A 27,453-nucleotide genomic window follows, 5' to 3' on the forward strand; every position below is an offset into this window, starting at 1 on the left:
TATAAGATGCCCCTGGTGGGCAACCAAATGCAAGCTACTGGGCTTTGTATACAAGACATTTTAAGAGATGTGATGAGAAAACACAATCCCATGGATGAAATTGAGCCTCCAGTTTTCGCTTGAGCTCTTATGTTTAAGCTTCCATGCTTGCTCTTCAATGTATTTTATATGTGAAATTTATATGTGTAAGATTCCTCCCCATCCCCTCAAGATGTCTAGTTTATTCCTCTGTAATCAATCCCCTTTTCAGAATAATAAAAGATCTTGTTTCTACTTGTTTTGGCCTAGAGAGAGAAAATATTCTAGAGAGAGATAATTCAGTTTTTAGATATCTTTGGATGGAAAAATATCCCTTCTTATTAAAATAAATTCCCCCGAAACAGAAGTTTAAAAAGAAATTCCTAAGGTGCATTAGAAATAAATTATAATGTGCACAAAAGACCTTAGCCTAAGGGTCCCTGTTTTCAGAAAATTTTGGATTAAGGTCTAAACAAAGGTTTGACAGGCCAATGAGATTAATCCAAATGTAGGGAGGAGATAAATTGAAGAATAAAAGAAAAACCTCCCCAAAATGAGTAAATGCTCACATAAGATGAATAGTGGACTAAGTACCAAAGAAAAGAATTAAAAAACTGAATTTTGACACCTCAGTGTGGGGATCTCCCCTCATGAAGTAGGCGCCTTTTTCTCATCATTACCCCCAATTTTTAATCAATAAAATGAGATATTTTTATCTCTCCTCTCTCTAGTTTCAAATCTAGATCCAAAAAGTAAGCTGAACTGACCCAAAAATGGTCAAAAATTGACCAAACTGATCTGGAAAATTCTAGAATCAGTTTGCTTGGTTAGAGGCTCACTTTTTCCTATAAATAGAAGCCTCCCCCTTTGTAAAAGCTTAATGGTGTTTATGCACTGTTACTCTACTCCTGTCCTGAGCCATCTACATTGAATTTTTTAATAATTCAATTTTTTTTGGCCTAATCCTCTCCAAAGTGAATTGGTGGCCACTATTGCTTCAAACAAGAATAGAACCCTCAATCCCTCAAGCCAAAGGAGAGCTTACAAGCTCCATGTAAGCTAATTTTCTTACTTGTTTTACGAATTTTAAATGAAAAATCTATGGTTTTCTTGATTTTTATGTTTTCCAAATGATTGAATTAAATTCAAAAGCTATGCCTTTGATGAAAAGGCCACCCCCTTCTCTTCTTTACATTCCAACCTTTCTTAATCCTAGAAAGATTAACTAAGTGATTAATTAAACTCTTCTTATTGTTTACTCTCTTGAATTTAGAAAATTATGTAGATTAGAGTCCTATAATTCTAAATTGGGTTAATTAAGTTAAGTGAAGAAAGATAAAAATGAGAAATGGTCAGCCATACAAAGGAGGTTATGGCAAAATTTTCCAGAATTTTATGAAAAAGAATGTTTTTATGTTATTCCAAAAGAGTAATTCCCACCATTTTTGCATCTAAAAGAAATATTCTAATTACTCCATGTACATATTCACCTATGAATATGCATGGATATCACTGTATTAATTATTAAATTTGATTTCTATACATAGAAAGATGCATAAAGGAATTTTTTTATTATAAAAGTGTTATTCTTATTAAATTTGATTTCTATGCATAGAAAGATGCATAAAGGAATTTTTTTTATTACAAAAGTGTTATTCTTATTAAAAGTGATTTCTATGCATAGAAAGATGCATAAATGATTTTTTTAATTATAAAAGTGTTATTCTTAATAAATTTGATTTCTATGCATAGAAAGATGCATAAAGGAATTTTTTTATTACAAAAGTGTTATTCTTATTAAAATTGATTTCTATGCATAGAAAGATGCATAAAGGAATTTTTATTATCATAAAAGTGTTATTCTTATTAAATTTGATTTCTAAGCATAGAAAGATGCATAAAGGAAACTTTTTATTATAAAAGTGTTATTCTTATTAAATTTGATTTCTATGCATAGAAAGATGCATAAAGGAAATTTTTTAATTATAAAAGCGTTATTCTTATTAAATTTGATTTCTATGCATAGAAAGATGCATAATGGAAATTTTTTTATTATTAAAGTGTTATTCTTAATAAATTTGATTTCTATGCATAGAAAGATGCATAAAAGGAACTTTTTTAAATTATAAATGTTATTATTATAAAAATTAATTTTTATGCATAAATAGATGTATAAAGAAATTCTTTTTATTTTAAAAGTGTTATTCCTATTAAATTTGATTTTATGCATAAATAGATGCATAAAAGGATTTTTTTTAATGAAAGTGTTATTCTCATTGAAGTTGATTTTTATGCATAAATAGATGCATAAAGAATTTTTATATCAAAATTAGAATTCTCTTAAATTCTATGTTTAAACTCTATGAGTATTTGATAAATGAATAATTAAATACTCTAAGAGAGAAATTTCTATCGTTTTATATTCACACGGATTGTAAAAAGAAAATTCAAGAAATCTATCAAGATCGAAATATTCAGATAAATGATTAATTTATTCTTCATTGGAATTCGTAACTAATTTACAAATCAGTTAAGTGAATATTCAAAGAAAGATCATGAAAAATCTTATCCGACTCGAACCTTGAATTAGACTATGACCAAGACCAAACTCTTTCGTCAGTTTCGAGGAAAGAAGGTATGACTAGTTTAGAAAAATACACTCAAAACTCCCACCAAATCTGAAACTAAGTTTGAGACCCTTCGAATTGATCTGTGGATTAAGGTATTAGAATTCAAGGAATTCTAATATGAAATTCAGAATTCCGATCAAGAAGTTTTGGGGATACTGATTCAAGAAATACTCCTTGTATTCAAAAGAAAATCAAACTAAAAACTTGCTTAGAAAGCCTTTTTTCTTAAAGGCCTGTCTTACGCTAGAATGCTGGAGGGAGCATTTGGTATATGTTTTTCTAAGGGAAGTTCAGTTGCAACGGCTGGTGGGGAGTGTTCAAAGGACGGCTCACGCGGCAAAGCTTGCCCAGGTCTTGACCAGCCTCGGTATGGTTAAAAAATGGTGCGCTTCCGGTACGATGGGCGAGGGCTGACAAACGGTCCCTGAGTGAAGTGCCATGACACCTAAGGAGGATCCTGGAGGGTTCTAACCAGGAGATGCACGGGCTCACGGTGCCTATGACACCCATGCGTATATCGTGGAAGATATGTATGATGGACGAAATGATTATTGTAATCTGTTTACTGGATCACGCTGCTGACCAGTTGGTCTCAACGGAGAGTCCAGAGTGATACTATTTTTTGAGAAATAAGGGACTGGATGGAATTGTTGAGTTATGACATCTGTAACCAATAACTGTTTGTCAATGGATTATTTTATATGTTAAAGTTTTAAAGAGGAGTGTGTGCGTATCTGTATTCGAAAGCAAAAGTTAAGAAATGCATTCAATTATGGGTGGGTGAGTAATTGTCTGGTTCTACCGATTCCAGTGGTTGGGTGGTGGCTAACGCATATGCCGGATGGGGTTAGGCTGGAATCAGTGGAGTTTTAATAATTAAATTGAAATAATAAGAATGCACTTAGAATTCGAGTAGTTAAATAAAAACCTGAAGAATTTCTCAAATGAGTAGATCAATGGCTGTGCGCCTGACTTCGGTTAGGAAAAAGGCGTTGATTTTCTCCAATGATTAGATCAACGACGGCTGTGCTTGATTTCGGTTAGGAAAAAAGCGTTGATTTCTTCAAACTAAGTCAGTGATAGTTTTCCTTCTATCTGGTTTAATCAGGTGAAGGATAGTTTAGTCTCTTGGCCCCGTTAGAAAAGTCGTTAAGAAAATAAAAAAGGTGGAATCGTCTCCGTTTTTCGGGCAAGGAAAATTTTCCCAGTTTTTCGGTTTTGGAATGACCACCAGATTAGTCTCGTGTCTTGACATTCGAGGGCGAGGCCCCGAGTGGGAAACCCTGCCCCGCGCAAGAGGAAGCTACTTCCGCTGCTAGCAACCGGGAATCCGGTGTGCGAAGGGGGCAGAGGGGTCTCACAGCTGATATCAAAGCGCTGTTGTAAACTTACGAAACAGCAACAGAAATTGCCTAAAATTTTAAAGTAAATCTAGGAAATAATGTTTTCACTTGTTAAGATTATGTTTGAAATGAACTTCATAAATTGAAAACTCATAAATTGAACTGGATTTTTAGATGGATACCCCAAATCTGTCTAGCATTCCTGGACTCTCCCAGAGTCAGGATATGATTGCCTTTGCCTTCGAAAATCTCATCAATTCCGCTACAACCCGAGGAAGCAGAGTGAGACTCGCTCGTCACTTTGAGGATCTATACTTTCCTAATCCAGTAGAGCGACATCATCATATGTGGTTCTCTAGAGGGAGGGCGAAGTATTCGCGTCGATACCAATCAACGACAGAGACTCAGATAGAATATCTTGCTAGCCATGATCTTGATAAGGCTAGGAGTTGTTCATTATGTACAACTCTATAATCACTCACCCCGGAATTTTAGAATTTCTTACCGTATTTTTAGACTTCTTAGCCGCTTTATTCCTAGGAGAAGAATTACAACACCATTATCAGTGATGAATCGTGTATATCATAGCATGTCTCCATCGCAGTATCGCCTTTTTACGCATACGCGATTGAGGTGGTGACTTTTGGAGCCGAGACGCTCTATGTATATATCAAAAACTTTTGATAATAAATGATGTTTTGCAAAAGATTCCAAATTGTTTTCGTGGTTGTGAATATTGGTTAATAAAATTATCAGAGTGAATCTTGTTTTCAAGAATTATGATGGAATATTTATTTGTTTAAGAAATAAATCTCAAAAATTAAATAGTCATAAACCTGATGACAAAGTTAAGTTGACAAAAATATCATTTTGTCAGAATCATGAGGCGCGCGGTCCGTGGTAGGCACCCGGATCCTCTTACCGATGATGAAGAGTTAGATATCCGGACGTTCGTAAAGCCCTGCACAGATCCCAACCTGGTTCCTTCAAGAGTGAAGGGAAACAGTTAGGAGAAGAAGTGGAAAAATGGATCGAGGCAATGGAAGAGTATTTTGATGTAACCGGTTATAATGAGAAGAGCAAGATGGCTCTCGCCAAATTGAAAATTGTGGAAACGGCCAGGGTCGCATGGAGCAACCATTGCGAGACAAACCGTCCCGACTGAAATACCCAGACTTGGTCAGATCTTAAAGCTTACCTCAAGAAGAGGCTTCTCAGGAAGAGGCTCTGTCCTCCGGGCTTCCTGGAAACCAAAATGAATGAGTTCTTGGAACTGAAGCAGGATAGCTGGACGATTGAAGAATACCATCAGGCATTTACCCTTCTCCTCAAATATTCTCCACTTTTGGATGAAGAGTAGCTGATGGCCAGATTCATTCGAGGGATGAACAAGCCATTGGGCACTTTAGTGAAAAATGCCAAACCAGTCTCAATGGCAGAAGCTGTCAAAATGGCAAAGGACTTGCCAAAGCATTTGTTGTTAAGGTCCCGCCGAATCCTGCACCCTCAAACTTTAAAAGGTTCCAAACCCCAGGAAGTGCTTCAAACTTTCTACCCCCAAAGAGGCAGCAAGGCCCTATTCAGAATCAAGATGCTGGGAAATTTAAAAGTGAAGGCAGACCCTATCCTCAGAACACTTTCTCAGGAGCCCCACCTCTTTCAAGGATTCAGAGGGATGAGCTTAGAAGTGAGAACAGGTGTTTAAGGTGTCAGGGTTTCGGTCACCAGCTTAAAGACTGCCCGACTCCTACCATGTCAAGAGGATAGGGAAGTCAAGGACCTAGAGTGTTGAGACTAGCACCTTCGTCTCAGTCAACTGTCTCGCCAAAATCAGGGCAATCGATGTTATAAGAATACACAATAGTGAAAGCTAGATCAACACAATACAAAGCACTAAATTGCAGAAAAAAGTAAAGAATAGATAATATTACCACTTATAAACTTGATTACAAACTGATGACGATCTAGACAGGCTCTGGACGAAGGATGTCTTACCATGGTGTTGTAAACCATCTTTCTTGAAACATAATTCCATCTCGATTTTGTAAGAATTCACAATAGTGAAACCTAGATCAACGCAATACAAAGCACTAAATTGTATAAAGAAGTGCAGAGTAAGAAATATTACTACACTTGCAAAATTGGTTAAAAAGTGATGGTGTCCACCCCCCCTGGTGTGCTCCGAGTAAGAGCTTTGAAGCTTTCATGGGGATCTAGATAGACTCTGGATGGAGGACATCTTGCTTACAAAAGTGCTTGAACATAATAAACTTGATGATGAACTAAGGCTACCAAACTAGTCTATATATAGTATCCAAGGTCTCCATGGAGGTAGGTTGGTCACGTTGGCCAACCCACGACTTGGTTCAATATGACCAATCGACCTCATCATCCGACTGGGACCATATAAGACTATGTTATGGCTCACCCTAAACACATCCAATAAGAGATTACCTAGTGAACCGCACTATCGTGTGAGGATCTTTCCAATGGCCGAGCTCCTAACCCTTGAGGTCTCTAAGCTCTACAACTCCTTGAGCAGAAATTCCATCGTGCCCGCGCAAGCGTTGTCACATCGTCGCGTTGCACTACAGGTACTCGTCCCTCCTCTCACCTCACTTCACTGACACACACTCACTAGCATGCATTAGGGAGAGATATTAGCAAGAGGATTAGCAAGAGCAGGACTCAATTGCACAATGGGAGAGTATGTTGTATTATGAGAGATATTCACTTATATACATGGCCATAAGTGTTCACACTCACTTAAACTGTGGCCGACCGGGCACTTTAGGCTCATAAGAGGCCTAATGCTATTATAATGACTATTCTCATAATCTATCCATGAAGTATATCACTTAGGACTTCATCCTAACTTACTGCCACACACTCTTAAAGCGGAAATCGCCATAAATACTCTGGCACACCATTACGGGTGCCCGTCAAAGTTGTCGCTTTGGACACTATTGCTTCATATCTTAAATGTATGACCCTTTGGTGTATCTATCATGACTCCTTGATGTAAGATAATGGCGGTAGATCTTGTTAACCCTAGAATTGGGTTAACATCCCCCCCTTCCTGATGGCGATCGTATCCTCGTGATTGCGTCGAAGACCTTTGTGTGTGGAAAATGGACAAGCTTTGTCGATGACTTTGATGTTGAGTGATGTTTAATGGTCTTTGTTCCTCCGGAAGGAATAACAAAAGCTAGTTAGTGAATGAAGAGGTAAGTGGTTTATTGGGAATTCCTAACAGGATGGGGGGTGCGGTTTTTTGTGAATGATTGCATTTTTATATTTGTGTGAGCATGTTTTTTCTTGGCTTTTTGCTCACTTTGTTTTTGGCAATCATAAGCAATGTTACACGTGATTTGTGTTAGTGTGGATGCTAAGAGATGTTAATAATGGGAGAGAAGAGGAGGAAGGATCCAGAGGAACGAAGACTTAATCATCAGAACGAGATGGTGATTCTCAGTTTCTCATCTAATTCATTGAAGCGACATTCATTGGCCTTCGATGATATCCCTTTGTGTGGCAGGATTCTTGTCAAATATTGTTGAGTAGGACGTATTCCTGTTTTCTTCTGCCCATGTGCTTTTTATGTTTTTATGTCTATTTAAGTGCTCTTATGAAGCAGATATACATGAAGTACTAGAATTGAGTCATATAGACTCTTATTGAACTGCTATGTGTTGAGTAGCCACTTATTGGTGAGGATTGAAAGAACTACGTCGACTTGCAAGGCTAATATAGATATCTTCACTAAGGATTAAAGATCATTGATTTATGAAGATGGTTTTGTCGTTTGGAGGGGTTTGGAATTTGAAGAAAAATTCCAGGCAATGGGTTGTACCATTGACCAGGCTTTCGCTCACCATGGTCTCCCCATCCAGAGATGTACCTAAAAGTTATCGATGGTGGTGAGGCTTTGGTGCAAATGTTCTCCAGTGCATGAGTATGGATATGTACTCATGGAGCAGTTGCTACATTAATTTAGCCAAAAGAATAGTAAGCTATACACTTAACAAGTATATAATGGCTATTGAAGCTCGTTGGGAAAGTGTTAATGCATGAGATGGCTTAATCTGTGATGTGGCTTAAATCATGAAAGTGCAGGTTCTTGAGCTAGAGACTGTTAATTCGTGAGAGACCTAAACTCGTGAGATTGCAGGTTTTTTTGGCCGCCGCCGTGAAGGGTAATTCCATGAGATGGAATTCCGTGAAGGGTAATTCCGTGAGATGGAATCCTGTGAAAGTGCAGGTTTTGACCACGTGAAGTTGCACGTTTTGATTCCGATGATTTTTTATCAAAATGATTCTATGGGTCAGCTAGGACATGACATGCGAGCATCAGGTTCTTATGCACTTATGCTTCACATCCAGAGGGGTGACAAGAGCATTGTGAGTTTGTCTTTGATGCGCTCATAAGTCTCCATTGTAGATGTGGAAATTGCTTCTTGAATTTTTGGCTCACATTTGTCGAAGCAGTAGATAAGACGGCTGGTTGGTTACCATTGGGGTTGTTTAAACACACAAGCTCTTGTTGTAAGTGCTGAATGTATGAGAGTGGTTGAGTGCCTTGCTTGGTGTTTTTTGCGCCTCCATTCTTGTTGAACTTTAGGTGAAGTTGTTGTGGTCAAAGTCGGTGGTGAGGCTTTCTTCATGTTGTTTGACTTTGGCAACCATATGATGGGATTACCATCATAGTATCCTTGTTAAAGCACATGCATAGGCACCCATCTTTGATGAACATTGTAAATTGGTAGGCTGATGCGCTTGGTGCTGAGGTTTCCTTCTTTGTGCAAGCTTAGGAGATTTTGTGATGTGTTTGGGAATCCAAGTTTTGGTACTACTTTGGTAGTACCCTTGTGCTTGTTTGCAGTAATATTTTTGGTACCCACACTTGCTGACTTGGTGGAGTTCTTTGAGAAACTCGCATAGGCTTTTGTAGACATGTGGAGTACTTTTCTTTTTCCTTGGCCTTTGAGTGTTCCATTGAGGAAGAGGCCTTGACTGTCATGGCACCCAAATTTGATTGGCACCTTCATAGTAGCCTTGAGCTATAAGTAGCTACTTCTCCACCCACATCTTGATACTATTAAGATACCTTGATGTTGGTTGTCTTGGTGGAGTTTTCTTTTGGGTTGATATGGAAGGTATAGGGCCCTCCTTAACTTTGGTCGGTGTTGAGGCTGTAGGTTTGAGACTCATGGGCATTGTTGATGATGATGAGGCTAGAGTCTCTCGTGGAATGGCTGTCAATGATGAGGCTTTTGAGCATGCAGTTGTCTCCTTTGGTGAGGTTTGTCGATGAAGAGGCATAGGCTCCGGGGCTTTTCCTTTGAGTTCCTTGTTAAGAGATAGATGGTTGCGCTGTGGGAACTTCATTAGGAATAGTTGTTAATTGTGAGGTATTGGCATCTAACTTCGTTGTGGTAAGGATGGGATTAAAGGAGTAGATGCTTTATCAGAGTTGGTCGTTGACGCAGATGGTAGGTCATTGTGTAGAGGGGCTTATGTGGAAGAGGCTTGTAACCTTTTGCGTTCAGCATCATAGAAATCCATTAAAGTTGGATCCTCTTCCTTACAGTATGGTATTGCCAACTTTTTGTCATTGACCATCATGATGAATCTATCGCTAGCAAAGCACAATGGTGCTTGGGCAAGAATAGTCAATTTACGTCCCAAGATCAAATATACTTCCAACACATACTCAACCACAAAAAACTTGCAAGTAAGGGGGTTAGTTTCAATATACATTGTTCAAAGTTCCCCAAACATGGCATGTTCAAGTCTTGTGTTAAGGGAATTCTTTCAGGATGTGCCGTGAGTGTTGGTTGATTTTATTTGAAATTTCTAATCCAACCAGAATCCTAGGGATCTTTTTAGTAAGATATGTTGGAAGTTCCAGCTCCTCTATGATGGTCTTGTTTTCCTGTAAAAGCAATTGTACAATGTCTTAGGAGTGTTCAAGGTGACTGTTTGCATGGATTCATCTATTGAATACAACGATTCACCTATCCAAGTTCCACCAAGGCACGACATCATACTTAAGGGAATTTAGGGTAACATGGAATGTAAATTCCATATCTCCACCGATTGTTTGAGTAGTGCAGCTAAAGTAACCTGGAACTTCAATGTTTTGTCCATTGGCTCCTCTTGCAAGACTATTGTATGTAGGGATGAGTTTAGGTTGTTCCAATGACACCCAAGTGTCTATTGTCATGATGTTATGACTAGCTCGAGGGCTAATCAATGCGCGTTTGCGCTTACCATCATTGCCTGTAGGGAAATCCAACCATACCATGATAGAATCTTCCAAAGGAACCATGGATGTTTCAATTTTTGTTTCAGCTTTAGATCCTATTTCTATTTCATATTCCCATTCACTTTCATCCTCATTTTGGCTCTTAGCTTTTTCAAGAGTACCGAATGTGTACACTGGCACACTTGGCCCACTGACAATTCTAAATGAGGTCTGTTTTGGGAGCTTTTGAATCCTCACATCCTGTTCTATGGAATTCTTTATGTCTTGGTATAACTCATATTAAGCCCTTAAAGGTGCAAGTGCTGATGTTATGCTAGCTTCACCACCATGAGAGAAAAGCATTCCTCTAAATGAGGTTTTAAGAGACTGCTTTAATTATGTAAGGGAATTATTGAATTCCTCATGTGCTTTCTCAAGCGTATAATTCGTGCAATCTGTCTTAAATGACTCTTCTATAGTATGTCTTCCTCTTGAAAGGGAAAGAGGTACTCCTCTAGGCTTTGTATTTTGGTTACTTTTTTAGGATTGGCATTATGAGGCTCAATCACAACCAATGATCCTGTAAGCCATTCAACCAAGCTAAGCATGCTCTCCTGAGCTTGCTTTTTGCCTTCCGCATATGTCATATAATCATGATTCTCAATTTGGGGTGGTTGGGTGGGTTCTAGTTTCTTAATTGGTCTATGAGGTGCACTGAGTGAAGAGTCAAAACTTGTTTCATCCTCACTTAGTGATGTACTAGAACTTATTTCGTTTTCTGACTTTCTTTGGATCGTCAATTTTTCATTATGTTTGCGCATGCGACGAGATCGAATTTTATTTTTGGGATTTTGTACCCTATGTGGCACATATGGGTTTTGTGGTTTGTGTGGTGGCTTTTGAGGTGGATGGTTCTACATCATGTGTAGCTTTTGGCTCTTTTGGGTTTATATCCCCTTTTGGTTTTATGTCCTCCACAGGCTGCTTTTCCATATCCTTTAATTCAACCTTGGTTTCAATAGTTTGTTGTCCCTTGTTTTTCTTGGGTTTAGAAGGTTTCGTTTTCTCTTTTGGGTTCCGCTCTAAAGCATGTTCTTCTAACCATGTTGAGGTATTGTCTTTTGCATTCTTTTTAACCATTTCTCGTGCCTTAGCTTGTAGGCATGTTAGCACGTTCAAGGGTACTGTGGACAATTGCCCGTTTTGTACACTTAAGATGTTAAAAGTTGTATTTTGTGAGACAAGTTGCATTGAAGCAACTCGCCTTGGGCAATCTTGGAACATGTGATCAATGCCAATCGTTCACACATGGGTCGCAAAAAAGTGTTAGTGACTATGGGCATGAAAGTATTCCAAACTGTGCAGTTTGCCACCTTGTGAGGTCCACGACAATAGAAACACTGAAGTGTTCGATTAACTGCTTCTTGAGCAGTTTCTACCCTTTGGATTGTTTCTGTTTGGTGCACGGGAGATGGAGGTTTTGAGTGCCTACTACATCCAGTTATAATGATATAATTTGGAAGTCAAGTCTTAGGGATGAGACGTCCATATGCAGAAGTGTAAGAATTTTAGAGCTTCACTGTTGAACTCACAAGTGACAAAGAAATGGCTAATATCTCTTCAAACTTTTTGCATCGCAAGCACAATCCATTCCTTCCCTATTTAAGTGCTATGGAGGTTGTTTAAGAGGGCCATGATCGTCAAGAGGCAAGGTGTTTTTTGGGGGGATGATGGGGGACTAAATCTTCGAGAATGGCAAGATACTTTTTGGGGGGACGATGGGGGACCAAATCTAAAATTCCATTATTTTCTGTCGCACATGATATGCCATCTATTATTGAACTTGATGTGTATCAGCGTCCCAAGATCCACTAGGGGGACTGGGAGAATACATTCAAAAATGTCCACTTGAAGCTTCTCAGTGTGAAGCACCCTTTACATCATATGAGGTAGGCTGTATCGCCTCTTAGAGGTTTATTTTGTTTTAGATCAGAGCTAATAATCCAGTTCCCAGCTAGTCTATCTATAAGAAGGGCAAGGTTGGGGATTCCCAAGCCACCATTATCTTTTGGCCTCGTACAGATGTGACATACGACTTTGGGGATCTTGTAAGTATATGCATCTCCTGCTCTCATAGAAAGTTTCTACACAAGGCTTCAATGCCTTTAAATTCACTGGTTGAGGGCTGCCCTAGCACGCTAGAAAGAAAACCATAGTTGACATCAAGATGTGTTTTAGAACCAGGATCCTGCCGGCTATCCCATGTTGAAAACCTTTCCACTTGTCAAATTTATCTTGAATTCACCGGTTGAGGGCCACCAGCATGTTAGAAAGAAAACCATAGATGACATCAAGATGTGTTTCAAAATTAGGATCCTATTGGCCATCCCATGTTGAAAATGTTTCCACTTGTCAAATTTACGTTGAATTTTATTCATAGCCCAAAGCCATCTCTGATGTTGAAGGGTAACCCCAAATCCCATAGGGATTCCCAGTAGTCTGAAAATTGTGCCTTCTTGAATGACTTCGCATCCTTGTTGGAGGAGCCAGTCAAGAGGCTCCTCCAATAGGGCCTATCCCGATGCTTGTTTTGTTATGATTGACCTTTGACCTTGAGGCTAGAAAAAAGAGTTATAGGTATTCCGAAAAGGTGGAGACAGACTGGTAAAAAGCATTATGAATCAGGGCATTGGTATCATTAGCAAAAAGACATGTAGACAAATATGCCCAACATCAACTAGCAAGTTAATCCCTTTTAGGGTCCCAGCAACAGAATTTATGGGTCTATGAAAGGCCTCTAAGTAAGGTTGAACCTAGAGATTCATTTACCTCTTAAGAATTACACACATGAAAAAATGGACAAAGGGAAACCAGGCTAGTTCTCCTTTGAAACCACGACGGTTTGGTTTGTTTGGTGGTGTTTTTCAAACCTTGTTTTTCCATCTTTCCAATTTCTCATTTGCTTCTTCATGCATCTGTATCTGAGCTTGATTTCGTGTCCCAATACATCATTTTCTCCTCCTCTTGGTGTAATTAGGCTCCATGTTTAAATTTATATTACTTGGTCAATGTGGTTGATTATTACTATAGAAATTAAGAATATAATTATTACCTAGGCTACTGTTAAAAGGAAATTTGGGCTCGTTTTATCTTTGCTTTCTTGCATTTGGGTGGCCAATTTTTTTTTGCTTAAGATAATGTTGCCATTTTTTAACTTTTTTTGGGGCTTAAAAGCAATTAAATTTCTTTTATGCTTGAAAAACAGATGAAAAAATAAGGTTGATTATAATGGCGATAACAAAATTGGTGACACGGTTTGGAGATTAGGGTTTGTTAGCCTGTGAGGCTGAGCTTGTTCCTCCATTGAGCGCAAGCCCTGGGGGTTCTCCTTATGGTGAAACAAGGGGATTCTGGTTTGGGTACCCCCAAACCCTCGGCACAGAAACCTAGACAAGATCCTCAGAATCAATCTCAGCATGAAGAGGGATCATCTTCCCAGGAGCTTCTATCATCACAAGGTATCCAAGGAGCCTGGCGCATTCCTCCCTCAACAAGAATAGGGATTTTCCATATAACCGACATGCAAGATTTGCTTTGTATAAACAACATGTGGCGTCCATTTCCTTTTCGGGAGGGGATAACATGTCCTTTGATCATTTCCACCCGTTTTTAGGGCCTTCACATAATTTCAGAACTTCTTTCAACCCAAGCTATGGCACTCCTGTGATGACTTTGACCAAGGAGGAGCCGGAGCAAGGGGGGCCATCGGGTCCTCAGAAGCACAGCTGAAAAACCCTTTTCCTAGAGGAGGAAGGAATCAGATGAATTAAAGAGATCCTGGCTCGAGTGGGCAAGAGCAAGATCCTAGAGCTCCAGTCGAAGGCAATGCGGATGGAGGCGACTGGAGTGCAAAATCAACAATCTGGAATTGGTAAGAAAATCTATGTCTCATTACCTGAGGAATTGGTTAATGAGTGGAATCTTTTTTGCCAGGCTAGGGATTTGGTCCTGGGGGATTCACTCTTAGAAAACTTATAATATCACGGGTGTGCACAAGAGGGGGGTTTTTTGAAATGAGGTATAAGCTTATAACGTAGGGGTAAGGCCATGTATTTAGGTGAATACTAAATCTTAAATCTAAGTTAGGGGGAGGGGGGAAGGGGAGGGGTATACCAACATTAAGGATATGCCATAATAAGTACCTTTGATGAACATAGTTACACAAAATTCTTGCAATGTTTTGATAGCCTTCCAACAATACTTTTAGGAATGAAACGCTAGAGAAAAAACATAGATATAAGGAAGTGGGGTGACAGAGTCATTTTTAAAGGTATCCTTATAAGCTTAAATAGGGGGGTGTTATCATCTTATGAGCATCATATATAGGGGGTTTTCTTAAGTTTCATGCATGCAGGTGATGTCCCCCTTTATTGTGAGTGAATCCCCCGAGGGCTTTGGTAGGGCTATTCTTTGGGCCAAGACCCCCTATTGAAATCTTGTGAACTTGGATTTGCAATAACTGGCCCTTACAGGATGGGTGGTAGAACAAACACAGTTTCTACCAAACAAATACTATTGTTTTTTGTTCAAAATAGAACAAATGGCCTTGAATGTTTTGGGAGCTGGGCAATGGATGCTCAGAAACTCCCCGCTTTCTCTTTTTAGGTGGTCCCCTAGCTTTCCCCCTCTCGGCCCAAATCCCTCCTTAACCCCAGTGTGGGTGGAGCTTCCCAATCTACCCCTGCACCTTTGCCCTCTTTTGAAATTAATAGTGAAGCCGCTAGAAAGATTGCTAGGTACAAGACCTATGGATGATCTCAACCTGCATTGGCAACCTCAGGCTCTTATAGAACTCAATATTATAATCAAGAATTGCCAACTATCCTGTTTATTTTGGCAGGGTCTGAGCAACCCTTAGTTTACCAGAACCTCCCCAATACTTGGTTTCACTGTGGAGCTAAGGACCATTTTATCAAAAATTGTCCCATTAAGTTCCCTTCTCAACTACCTCCTAAGCCAGAGGACCAGAAACACACCCCAGATCTTGACAACCACGGATTCAAATCTCCCCAATGAGAAAACTCCTCAATCTAGTGTGGTAAACCCCCTTAAAAACCCCTACTAGAACCCAATGATGGACAACTTTATAGTGCTATATTTCAATACTAATGGTCTAACTGATGATTTAAGATCTAGCATTATTAAAGATTGGCTTTGGCAAATAACTCTCAGACCTTCATTTATTTGTCTTCAAAAGAGATTAAAGTTAATGGTGGGATTACCTTGGGAATTGATGTGAATTTGGTGGCATGCATACAAAGTGTTCAAATTGATCCTCTTCTTCACAGATGGATTGCTGTGCATGTGGACATGGGAGATGGATTGCTGTGCATGTGGACATGGGAGATGATGCATTCACAGTGGTTTCTTTGTATGCTTATGGACCAATAGGATCCAGGCCAAGATTATGGTCTACACTAATGTGCATTGACTCCCCAATCATTCTGCTAGGGGACTTTAATATGGTTGAGTCACATCTGGATAGATATTTGCAAGTGGGACATAAAATCAGAAGTCGGGAAAAAAAGGTGGGAGGAATGTAAGATGTTCCATGCTTTACAAGATGTAGTCACTTTTAATGAATTTACATGGAGAAATGGGAGGTCTGACATGCTGGCAAGAAAGGCCAGACTTGATAAATGCTACATTTTAGATACTTTTAGTCAAAAAATTTTGAACTCTAAGGTTCGTGCCCAGAGAAGAACAGAGAAGAAGTGTGAAATACAGCCGGCTTAAAGAGCTAGAAGAAATAACATTCACCTCTCAAGTTGATCTGAGCAAAGAAATCAACCTTCTAAAATCTGACCTCAAAATGGAGGAGGAAATTCAATGTCAACACCTCACACTCTTCATTAGAGACTGGTGGGTTGGCAAGGTGACAGGCTCTCAAAAGAAATGTTTACAATCCTAGAAAAGAAAGCCGATAGGGATTTCATCCCCTTTTCCAAGAATCCTCAAGGAATACAAGCTTCTTCAATTGAGGAGAAATCTCAGATTGATTGCTTGTTGCAAAATGGGAAAATCCCAGGGATAGACGGTCTACCAAGCAGGATTTTTCAAATAGTATAAAGAACTCTTGATCACTCCTCTCGTACAAGTCTAGAAAGAAAGGCTAGACTTTGGTGCCTTACCTATATCATTGAATGAAGGGATCATTAAGCTTATTCACAAACGTGACTCCAAAGATGTTTTATCTAACTGGAGACCAATTTCAATGCTTCCTACAACTTATAAATTTTTTGCCAAGGTACTCACAGAGACTAGCTGATAATCTCAAATGGTGGATAAGGGAAGAACAAAAAGAATTTATCAAGGGTAGATGCATCCTTGATGCCATCATTGCCTTGTGGGAAGGAGTTGGGCATATAGAAGAAACAAACCAAGACTTTGTTTTCTTCAAAATTGACTTTGACAAAGCACATGACAGGTTTGAATGGGATTTCATTATACAATCTCTGAAGGATATGGGACTGGGACCTGTATTCATCAGACAGGTAGCAACCCTATTCAGAAATGCCAAGGTAAGGGTGGCCATCAATGGGAGACTCACAGATTGCTTTGAACTTAAGAGGTCCATTAGATAGGATGCCCATTTGCCCCTCTTTTGTTTGCTATCACGGTTGACGCACTTAGATGGTTGGTACAAGATGCAATGCATAACGGGAAACTCAAGGGTATTGACTTACCTAATGGTAAAGGACAAATGTGTCTTCGGCTATTTGCAGATGATACCATTGGCCTTATTCACAAATGATGAACGACTAGTCTATCAGGACTTTTTGGAAATGCCTTTAGATTTTCTGTCTTACTTCAGGCTCCCAAATCAATCATCAAAAAACTAGAATCAAAATGTTAGTTAAAGACCCTCCAGAATGGTTAATTGATCAGGGATGTAAAGTAATCAAAGATGGACAATCCCTATGGTTACCATGAAACAAAGATGGCAGTGGGTTATGGGGAAAGTGAAAGCTAAGTTTGATAGATGGAAAGGGTTTCAACAAAGTTTAATAGGAAGATGCATGGTTCTCAAACATCTAGTCATCCCAACAACTGTCTACTTCCTTTCTTGCTAGAAGCCATCCCAGAGAGTAACATCTAAGGGCTTCGAACTCTCTGTAGAAATTTTTTATGGTCGGGAGATTCTGACAACTATAAAATACCAAAAGTGGCTTGGACATATTGCACTATCCCCAAAATTGGCTTGGACATATTGCACTATCCCCAAAAACAAGGGGGGGTTGGGTATACCGAATGTGGAGGATCTGGCTAGTAGAATGGCAGTAAAATAGATTATAAGGAGCCTTATGCAGCCTGAAACGGATTGGGCAATACTTATGCATAGGAAACTGGGTGGACATAAACTGTCCAGAATACCTCAATGGAAGAATATTTTAGTCCTCCCCTTGTTCTTTAGTCCCATCCAAATTGAACCTAAAGGATTTGATCATGTCAAAAGCATCTGGAATGCATGGAATAGAGTTAAAGAGTTGATTTGCCTTACCAAGAATGAAAGAAAATATGCTGGTCTCTTTCACCTGGACTCTATATGGTTTTCTTTATATCTAGAAGATTGTGTGGAAGAACACAACCTAAGGAGAGCACACAAATTGTCAAAAAGAGGAATTCAGTGCTGGGGAGATGTATGGGACTTCTCGAATCAAAAGTGGACAGACCCTGATCTGTTGGCTCAAATGTTTAAACTTAATAGGGAGGATCTTTTATTTCTCCAATATAGACTCACCAAGTGGGATCTTGACAAAACTCCCCTCATTCAATGTAGGAGAGCTTTTAAAGTAGATGCTTTTCACTAGTCCAATTCATGTACCCTGTTGCCTATACCTCCTATGCTGTTCAAAGGTATGCTCGTACACGACGTTAGGTTGAATGGGAGATGGAATATGCTGTGGGACATGAAGCAATGGGACTTAAGGTTTTCCAAAATCTGGTCTTCAATAATTCCCCTAAAAAGTCAATTTTGTTGTGGTTAATTATGCACAAGGGGTTGTGGACAAATGAGAGAACCAAGAAACTTGGGATTGGAGATGGACTCTGTCCCAGATGTCGACAAGAAGAGGAAATGCTTCTCCACCTCTTCATTTCCTGCAGATTTCACAATAGGCTACTTGAATTAGTTCAGCTATGTCTTTCCCCTATTAAGAAATCTTAGATTATGTGGAAACAAATTTTGTTGGGGGATTTCACGGGTTGCTCATCTAATATGTGGAATACAATCCGTGCAGAATATATCTGGTGTATTTGGATAATGCGCAATCATTTTATGTTTCATAATGTAGACCCCATCAAATACCCCAGCCTGAGTAATGCTCTGTGTGTGAAGACGAGGTTGATTCTCAAGGTGGATAACATGGTGTGCCAGGCTCAACAATCCAGGATTGATGTAGAGGAATCTTTGGCAATCAATGAAGCTAGAGATGAATGTGAAGAAGAAAAAAAGCCTCAAAGTTGATCGGGAAAGACAGAAGCAGGAGTGGGTAGAAGTTGCGAGCAAGTTAGAAGAAGAAGATGTTGAGTTGGCTAGGTTCATTCTAGAACAGTACGACTATGAAGAATTCTATAGAATATTAGACCTTGAGTTAAGCTTCTCTTAAAAATCTTGCTATGCTGTATTGAAGACCCTTTTTGAATAATACTAATCATCTCGTTCTCATTTTTTTTTAACAGATGAGGTTGCCATTGTTACCGATATGCATTTTTGTGTCCTTTATGCATTTTTGGGTCCTTTATTAAGCACAATAAATTCTTTGACATGCTTTTAGCTCTCTTTTTTTAATGAGGAAATTGATATATTATTAGGAAAAGGAGATATTTACAATCACATAGATTTTTTTAATGAGGAAATTGATATATTATCACCAAAAGGAGATATTTACAATCACACAGATTGGTTAGCAAAAGGGTGCATAGAGCTGAGATTATATATCATTTAGCTACACCAATTTGATTAAAGGAAAGGTTTAGGTTATAAACCTTAGCTTCCCTCATTTTTATGGTAGTTTTTTTTATTTTTATAAATATATTTTGAACAAAAGTGCCATTGCTGGCAGAGGGGAGATTCGAGGTTTTGTTGTTGTCTCTTGGAGGCATTTTTTGGGTGGGTTTTGGATCAAAAGGGAATAAATAAAAGGGTATATTTACTCATAGAATGGGTTTCACAAGCTCTTTTTTTTTTCTTCTTCTTCTTCTTTTGTGAGAAAATATTCCTCTGAGATTCTGCTCTGCAGGCTGCACGCCTCCGTCATCATCTATTGTTCTAGGAGAGAATCTTCTAGAGATTCCAAGATCCCCAACACTCTTCCAAGTTTTCATTGCCTCTCTACTGGTCTAGTGACTAGTCTACTGTTGGAACTGCTCACAGGATCCCTTCAAATCAGAATATTCCCAGCTTTATCCCATAATATTATGCCCATTGCCCCCCCTTTGATTCGCCTTAACCATCAATCCACATCACAAAACCTTGTTTTTGCCACAACCCACATCTCAAAACCCTGGTTTTCTAAGAACCCACATCTCTAATCCTTCACATTTAAGCCAGTTTAGGCCTCACTTTACATAATCCATATCCCAAAAGCTTTAATAATCCCTCCAAATCTGCCATAACCCACATTCTTAAACCCTGTTTTTGCAGCGACCCATATCCCAAAATCTCGTTTTTGTCATAACCCAGATTTTAAATCCTTTATTTTGGGGGTTAATTTAGCTCACTTTGGCACATTTTGTCTCTAATGCTGTTCTTTTTTGGGAGAGTTTAATAGAACAATTTATGAATCTGCCCCTCTCCTCCATAGTGCTCCTTTCTCTGTTTGGGTTTCACATACCACCCCAACAGTCCATGCTTTGTCCTGCTGGGGACCCCTGAAAGGTACCCATCAACTATCAAAAGACCTTAAAGTGCAAAGCTGAAGGCCTTTTCGGTGAGTGTTTGGCAGAAAACTTTACAGTAAAGCAACGCATAAGCACATTGACTGATCAGCATGGAAAGCTTGAATCATTATTTGCTTGCAGGTGGATAGATATTATGACAAAATTAGGAAGGACAAAAGCATTCATTAAGAATGAAAATAATGGCCTTCTGAAGGATAGGCCGTACCATGCAAATGAATAAGCATGATTGCTTGTTGGCTGTGTCTAAGATTTGAGAGAGAGAGAGAGAATTCTTCTCCTAAGGAAATTTTGAGAAAATTTACTTGACATGTGAGTATGTGTGTGTGTGTGTGTGTGAGAGAGAGAGAGAGAGAGAGAGAGAGAGAGAGAGAGATTATTCTTGTCTTCAGGTTCTTCCTTTTTTAAATGTGAGTGTCTGTGTGTGTGCGTGTGTGTGTGTGTGTGTGTGTGTGTGAGGAGATGTTTGACCAGGATCATATCCCTTTACGGATACCCACAGTAGTAGTTCACACGCACGAGCATTCACAACCAGAAACACACAATAAAGTCTGTAGAATAGTTCCCTTCTTGGTGTGCGTAATCATTTTACCATCTTTATTCTAACAAACTTCTCTTTCCCCACCTTTGCCCTGCATTTTTACTAATTTTGAAATCGAGATATTTTTTTGGGGCTGATTGTACGTCTCTGGATTCGATTTTGGTAACTTCAAAGAGCTAACCAATAGGGAATCTGTTTATAAATGCTGCGAAAAGGCCCAGGCTTACATATATGCCTTTGTTGTGTGCAGGTGAAGGAAGGGGGTTTTTATGTGTGATCCAAACATGGGCTCTTCTGCAGAGCTGACCTTGGGAAGGTCCTGCCATGGGGTCACCCATGGTGCATTTGCTGGGGGGCTTGTAGAGAGGATGTTAAAGCTCGAACAGTACTTGAAAGCTCTTGAGGACGAGTACAAGAAGGTCGAGGCCTTCAAGAGAGAGTTACCTCTCTGCATGCAATTGCTTAATGATGGTAAGCATTTTACAGGAAATTGTAAGCATTAAGAACATGATGATTCTTTGGCATGCTTTCTCAAAGTTTTTCATTCATTTTGATGTTCTTTCTGGCATGCTATCTCAACTTTGACATATTAATTGATGCCTCATCTAGTTGCCTTATTTTAAAACATGTTTGAATGTTTTTCCAGTTGCTTACACTGCAATTTCTTGATCGCATGCCTATATATATATATTCTTTCTTATCTACATATGATCGATGCTTTTTCTGCCTTTCTTATCCAGAAATTGAAGCCTCCAAGGAGCAGCTTGCTGTCTGCCAACAGCCACCGGCAAAGCAGCAAGCCATTTCAAATTCTACTTTTGAAGATCCTAGTGTGAAAGTCACCAATATATTGCCTGTTCTTAAAGATTTCATCCAATTGAAGAAGCCAGCTAAAAATTCAAGGTTGGAAGATGTTGGTGATGAGGAAAGGGATAGCATGGCCTCCAAGTATCCCAAACGAATGAAACGAAACGGAGTAATTCAGACCAAGTTTTGGAGTCAGGCTGAAGCATATGCCCATGGTCAGGAGGTATTAAAGTTTATCTTTGCAACTGCAACAATGCCATGCATGTACATTTTCTGGGTTGTAATGAAGAGTGTGCTAACTCACATGCAATTTCTCTCTCTCTTGACGTGTTTTTAAGTTTTTAAAGGATGAAAGTAGGCTGGTTTTATTAACCAGGTTAGGCTTATAATTATGGGCCTTTTCCAGGAAGGGTGGGGCAGACTCCTAAGCATGTAAGTGAGTGGTTTGCTTGTAAATGGATTTCTCCAGTTTTCCCAGGAGATTAGTCAAATAAGGCCATGACTAAGCTCTAGCCAAACACTTGTATAATGGATTCTGGTGTTATGGGAGACATGGGCTTGGGATGTGTGGTCAGTGAGATTGGGCCATAACCAAGCTCTAGACGGTCTCCTGGAGAGTGGACTCCAGGATGGTAGATGGGTTTGGGCAATGTGTGGTTGGTGATATCAGGCCAATGATCAAGCTCTAGTCAAACACCAGGATTGCGGGCTTCGACGTTATGGGATGCAGTAATTTAGCTGATGTGTGGGGCCGGTGCTGGTCTAACCTTAGCTTAGGGGTGCTCTAGACAAAGCTATGGTTGAGGGTGTGAGCTTGCCAGCAACCCTTTGGTTTGGTCTTCGCTGTATGTTTGTGTGTGATGTTGTTTCAGGATAAACTAGGACTTTGGCCGAGCTCTCGAGAGCTGTTTGAGCATAAGTGCCTGTTTCTTGATGGGATGCCAATTCTCTAACCATACACTGGAGGGCTGAAGTCCTACAAGAATCAAAGTCCTTGATGTAACCTTTGAAGCTACATTTTGTATGTCTAATGTCATCTTTGCTTGTCATGCCACATGTTGCAGTTGGTCTTATCCCAGACTCAATTCATATTCTCGATCTTTTTTAAGCCTTTCTTGTTGGTCTGCTTTTTTGCAGATGGTGTCATCCATGACTGACAAACCCTACAAGAAAAGAGAAAGCATGCGTGTGGGTGGTGAGGACATTGAAGTGGCAAAGCCCATCCTCAATTCTGAAAGGAGAGCAGGAGGGGCCTTCATGCCTTTTTGTAGGGGTAGAAAACCATTATCAGCTGAGCTGCCTGAAGTGTCGCCTCGGTTTGGAGATGGAGAGGTGAGTTCATGTGCAGATATGGCCAGATCATCATGTGCAAGTGAGGGTGCAAATCATCACCCAAGCAAGGAGACTCAAAATGTCACTGTGGCCGCCCCGGCTGCCACCACCTCTAATAACAGCCCGGGGCAAGCAACACAACGGAAGCCAAGAAGGTGCTGGTCTCCTGAGCTTCACCAAAGATTTGTGAATGCACTCCAACAGCTCGGTGGATCTGAAGGTACAGTTCACAAATTCTCATGATGGGTGCCCTTGAACATGCCGGTGTAGTCCTTGGCATCGATGCTTATTTGGGGTTCGGCTTTTCTAGCTGATCAATTGCTGACACTCCACCATTTTATGTCCCTGCAGTTGCCACTCCTAAGCAAATTCGAGAGCTTATGAAGGTTGATGGCTTGACAAATGATGAAGTCAAGAGCCACCTTCAGGTATGGGTGCGTCAAAAGCTTGCTGCAAAATGTATGGATTTGTGCATTTTCAGTTGTTTCACTTGTTGGCCATAATCAAACTGATAAGAGTTTGTATCATTTTTGATGTGCAGAAGTATCGGCTACACACGAGACGGCCAAACCCGAGCTTCCACTCAACAGCATCTCATGGTCCACAGGTGGTGGTGCTGGGTGGAATTTGGGTACCTCCAGAGTATGCCGCCCATGCTGCTGCATCTGTAAACCAAGCTCTCCAACAGCACAATGCTGCAGAGAAGCAAGCATCCCATTTGCAGTCAGCACCCTTCTCTGAGAGCCATTACACCGAGCTCAACTCAACGACCCAATTGCAGCTACACCCCTCTCTCTTCTACAAGGAGCAGAATCCCACCGCGACACATTCACAGGGGTCCTCACAAGGGCCTCTACACCTCACTGCAAACTCATCAGATGCTGGCAGAGAAGAGAGTCTAGGAGAAGATGGCAACGAAGGCGCTACTTGGAAAGATGGGTATCAAGAGGAAAGGCTCCATGAAGAGAATGGAGACAGTTATGATGGAGGAGACTTGCATGTCCACAAATGGAGGTATCCTCATGATAGTGGAGAAGATGATTCTGAAGCTGAAGATGGTAGAGTATATCAAACTCCTGTCAATGCCATCATGATGGATAGTGTGTGAGAGTGTAAGTAGCCTTCTTGTGTAGATACTTTTTGTCTTCCACAACATGAGGGTAAGAAGTAAAGAGAGTTAAGGGTTTGCCAAAGGGCGCGTAGCTTAGCAGTGAGGGCTTGTGAATTAAGGCTTCCTCTTTTCTCCCTTTCTTCATTAAGGGATTTTTCAAAGAGGAAGTACTGCAATGGATGCCTACTTTGATAGCCAAGATGGTCCTCTATGTTTCCCAAGAGAAGAAAGGCATATGGAGAATCCTATGCCTTTTCATACTTATACTTATGAATAAAGTTAAACTAAGTGTTTTCACAAGCTGCTATCAGGATCATGCTATTTGGTATATTTCTGTTGTGGGTTGTATATTATTTTTTTAAACATATTCGGTTTTTGGGAAGTGTGGTGCAAAATGACACTGGGCTATTTGGCCATTTAACACTATCATTGCTATTTAGCCTTTTTCATGAGGTCTTATTCCATTCCTAGTGGCACACAGGAATTTCACCTGGCTACACACACTCACACCATACTAACCACACACACACTCAAGTACCACAAAACATTCTGAGTAGCTAGGGGGTGGGGCCAATATCCTGGTGGTGTCCGTCGCACACAGGTATTTCACCCGGCTACACACAGACACCATACTAACCACACACACACTCAAGTACCACAAAACATTCTGAGTAGCTAGGGGGTGGGGTCAATATCTTGGTGGGGTCCTTTCTCCTCCTAGATGTGGGTTCGATTTTGGCCTGCATGGGGGTGGGGCCAATACCTGGGTGGTGTCCTTTCTCCTCCTGGATTGTCCAATTTGTGTCCTTTCTCCTCTTGGACATGTGTTTGATTTTGGCCCTCGTCTCCAGTCACTCTACAAAGGGGGTGAGAGAGAGAGAGTGTGTGTGTGTTCTTCCTTTAAATCATGAAAAAAGCATTAAGCAACAACTGGCAGCTACTATTGGCAAAAAGGTAGAAGACGATGAGGCACTAGCAGTTCTTCTGAAGAGTGTGGACAAAGGTGAATATGAAAACATTGTAGCAACACTAAAGAATGTACCTGAATTGAAGCTACAGGAGATAGAAGGAGCTCTACTAGAGCAAGAGACTAGAGGCAAAGAGAAGAAATGGCTGGACTCAACAGTAGGAGAAGAAAAAGCATTCTTCACCCAAGGAGGATTCTCTCGAGGATGAGGACGAGGACGAGGAAGAGTAGGAGGAAGGACCTTCACTTGCCACAACTGTGGAAAGCCAGGACACATGGCAAGAGACAAGAGACTGCTACAGCAAATCCAGTGGAGAAGGAATGACATCAGCAAACTTCATGGAGTCAGATCATCTTTTCTGAGAGAGAGAGAGAGAGAGAGTGAAACCCCACAACCCAATGTAACCTGCCCCAACAGAGTAAAACCACCTCTGAGCCACCGATGATGTAGGCCATGTGGTAGATGTATGTGTGAGCACTTTAGTCAAGGTCACGGGCACTTGTAGTAGCCTTGGACACATAGAGAGAGAGAGAGTGTCAAGGACTATGAGTTTAGGGACTTGAGACACTGGTCGCAGACTATCAAGTAAGAGGGAAACTTGGTAAAGGGTCCAGGTGTGCTAGGAGTATTCACTTGAGGAGAGGTGTTGAAATATACAAGTGAATAGGGTGTGTGCGGGAACAAGCCCTTGGCAAGAGGCTGTAAAAGAGAATCTGTAAATGTGAGAGAACCTATGAAAAGGTGAGAAGTATCTACCAGGAGAGAATAGAAGGTAGCATGAGGAGATTTAGAAGGTGTGGAGATATTCTGGGAGAGGCGGAGAGAATGAAGCAAAAGAGGAGGAGTGAATCAAGGAGAAATCAGTGGGATTGGATGCTTGGATATAAACTCTATAAATTGAGGCATTAGCCTAATGAGAATTTACTGGTTTTTGATTACCCATGTGTACATTAAGCTATCAGTTAATTGCTCACTAATCATATCTTAATTATCATCTAATCTCTTTGTTAATGATGTTGATTCTAGCATTTGATCCACCATAGTCCACTCATGCTTGCATTTTAACACTTAGAAGGCCTAGTATGAACTCACATTTGTGGGTATAAAGCTACAAGTGATGTAATTTTCATTTACGAGAGTGGCTTTCATTTTAGGGAGAGTTCTAGAATCAATGTAAGCTTTGCCTTATGCGAGTTTTGGGCCAATGTCCATGCATTGCAAATTAGAAATTGATTGGGAGCTGAGCAATTTAAAAAAGTTGTTCGAAAATGATATGACACTGCAAGCTAACCAAGGTTTATTTTTGAAGGTTGTAGAGCCCTTCTAAAGGTAATTTGACTTGCCAATAGAAGTATCATAGCAATACAAGTATTGCTAGATAAGTGTGGGGGAAAACTTTGCCCTTCAATTTGAAAGGCCACAAAAGAGTGACCCTTGCGCATGAAGGGCACTCATTTTTTAAAAAATTAATTAATATTAAATAATGTAAGGTTTTGATAGTAGAATTGACATAGCTTTTCATGATTAGTTATTGTATTGAAACATTTGTGATTGAATGATATTTTGAAACTTTCTCCTCCAAGAAATTGGAACATATGAAATACTTTATGAACATAGATTCATAAAGGTTTGGAGCTTAGAGGGTCATGCCTTAGTTAGTTTTGTTTTCCTACTAGCTATTAAAATTTAGTGATAAGAGTTGAGATACCATATTTACACAATGTTTTAAATATTTTCAACTTCTTTTGTGTTACTTTTGTGATTATAACCCATTCTATAGATGATTCGAGAGCATAAGTTTCATAGAAGACATAGATATTGAATTGTACATGAGTTGTGAAAACCAAAACGCTTACATACTAAGTATTATAAATACAATTTATCATGTATGTATATAAGAGGTATATAATAACTTCTCTATATGAAAAAAAATGTGACAAGATAATGAAATCAGAGATTCAATTATTGTGATGAAAGGTTTATGAATACTAAATACTCTTTTAGATTGCATTTTTATATGTGAGTCGTTTTTTTTTTTTGCTCACTTTGTTTTTGCATCGGCAAGGTTACATGTGATTTTTGTTAGTGGGGACACTAAGAGATGTTAATAATGGGAGAGAAGAGAGAAGGATCTGGAGGAACGTAGAAACATCAGAACGAGATGGTGATTCTTAGTTCCTCATTTGATTCATTGAAGTGACATTCATCATTTGAAGTAATTGGCTTGTGATGATGTCCCTTTATGTGGCAAGATTCTTGTCAAATTTAGTTGAGTAGGACTTGATCCTGTTTTCTTTTGCACATGTGCTTTTTATGTTTTTATGCAGTTAAGTGCTCTTATAAAGCAGATTTACATGAAGTACAAGATTTGAGTCATATAGACTCTTATTGTTTGAGTCATATAGACTCTTATTGAACTGCTCTGTGTTGAAGAAGCCACTTGTTGGTGGTGAGGATCGAAAGAATTACATCGACTTGCGAGGCTTCGGTCAGGAA

At 39.8% G+C, this 27,453-nt stretch overlaps 1 protein-coding gene across 4 annotated transcripts; it reads left to right on the forward strand.

The window, feature by feature from the left end:
* Positions 1–19,535: 19,535 nt before the first annotated feature.
* LOC147622080 (transcription factor HHO2-like) lies at positions 19,536–24,437 on the forward strand. Of its 4 annotated transcripts, none has more exons than XM_086823176.1 (6): positions 19,536–20,230; positions 20,990–21,210; positions 21,480–21,769; positions 22,684–23,098; positions 23,230–23,306; positions 23,420–24,437. In XM_086823176.1, the coding sequence occupies exons 2-6, from the start codon at positions 21,009–21,011 to the stop codon at positions 23,984–23,986; spliced, it is 1,551 nt and encodes a 516-aa protein (XP_086679302.1). In that variant the 5' UTR covers positions 19,536–20,230; positions 20,990–21,008; the 3' UTR covers positions 23,987–24,437. The 4 variants fall into 4 exon arrangements, with proteins under 4 accessions (XP_086679302.1, XP_086679305.1, XP_086679303.1 ...); XM_086823179.1 differs by lacking the exon at positions 19,536–20,230 and adding an exon at positions 20,297–20,321; XM_086823177.1 differs by lacking the exon at positions 19,536–20,230 and adding an exon at positions 20,341–20,510.
* Positions 24,438–27,453: the final 3,016 nt, after the last annotated feature.

Source organism: Cibotium barometz, chromosome 29 (genome assembly GCF_041138505.1).
Source record: "Cibotium barometz isolate CiBa-2024 chromosome 29, ASM4113850v1, whole genome shotgun sequence".
NCBI lineage: Eukaryota > Viridiplantae > Streptophyta > Polypodiopsida > Cyatheales > Cibotiaceae > Cibotium > Cibotium barometz.

Excerpts from the sequence above, each read along its gene's own strand:
- LOC147622080 (XM_086823176.1), top strand. The coding sequence starts at position 21,009 with ATGTGTGATCCAAACATGGGCTCTTCTGCAGAGCTGACCTTGGGAAGG. Across the intron at positions 23,099-23,229 it reads ACAGCTCGGTGGATCTGAAG|TTGCCACTCCTAAGCAAATT; the intron begins GTACAGTTCACA and ends ATGTCCCTGCAG. Across the intron at positions 23,307-23,419 it reads AAGTCAAGAGCCACCTTCAG|AAGTATCGGCTACACACGAG; the intron begins GTATGGGTGCGT and ends TTTGATGTGCAG.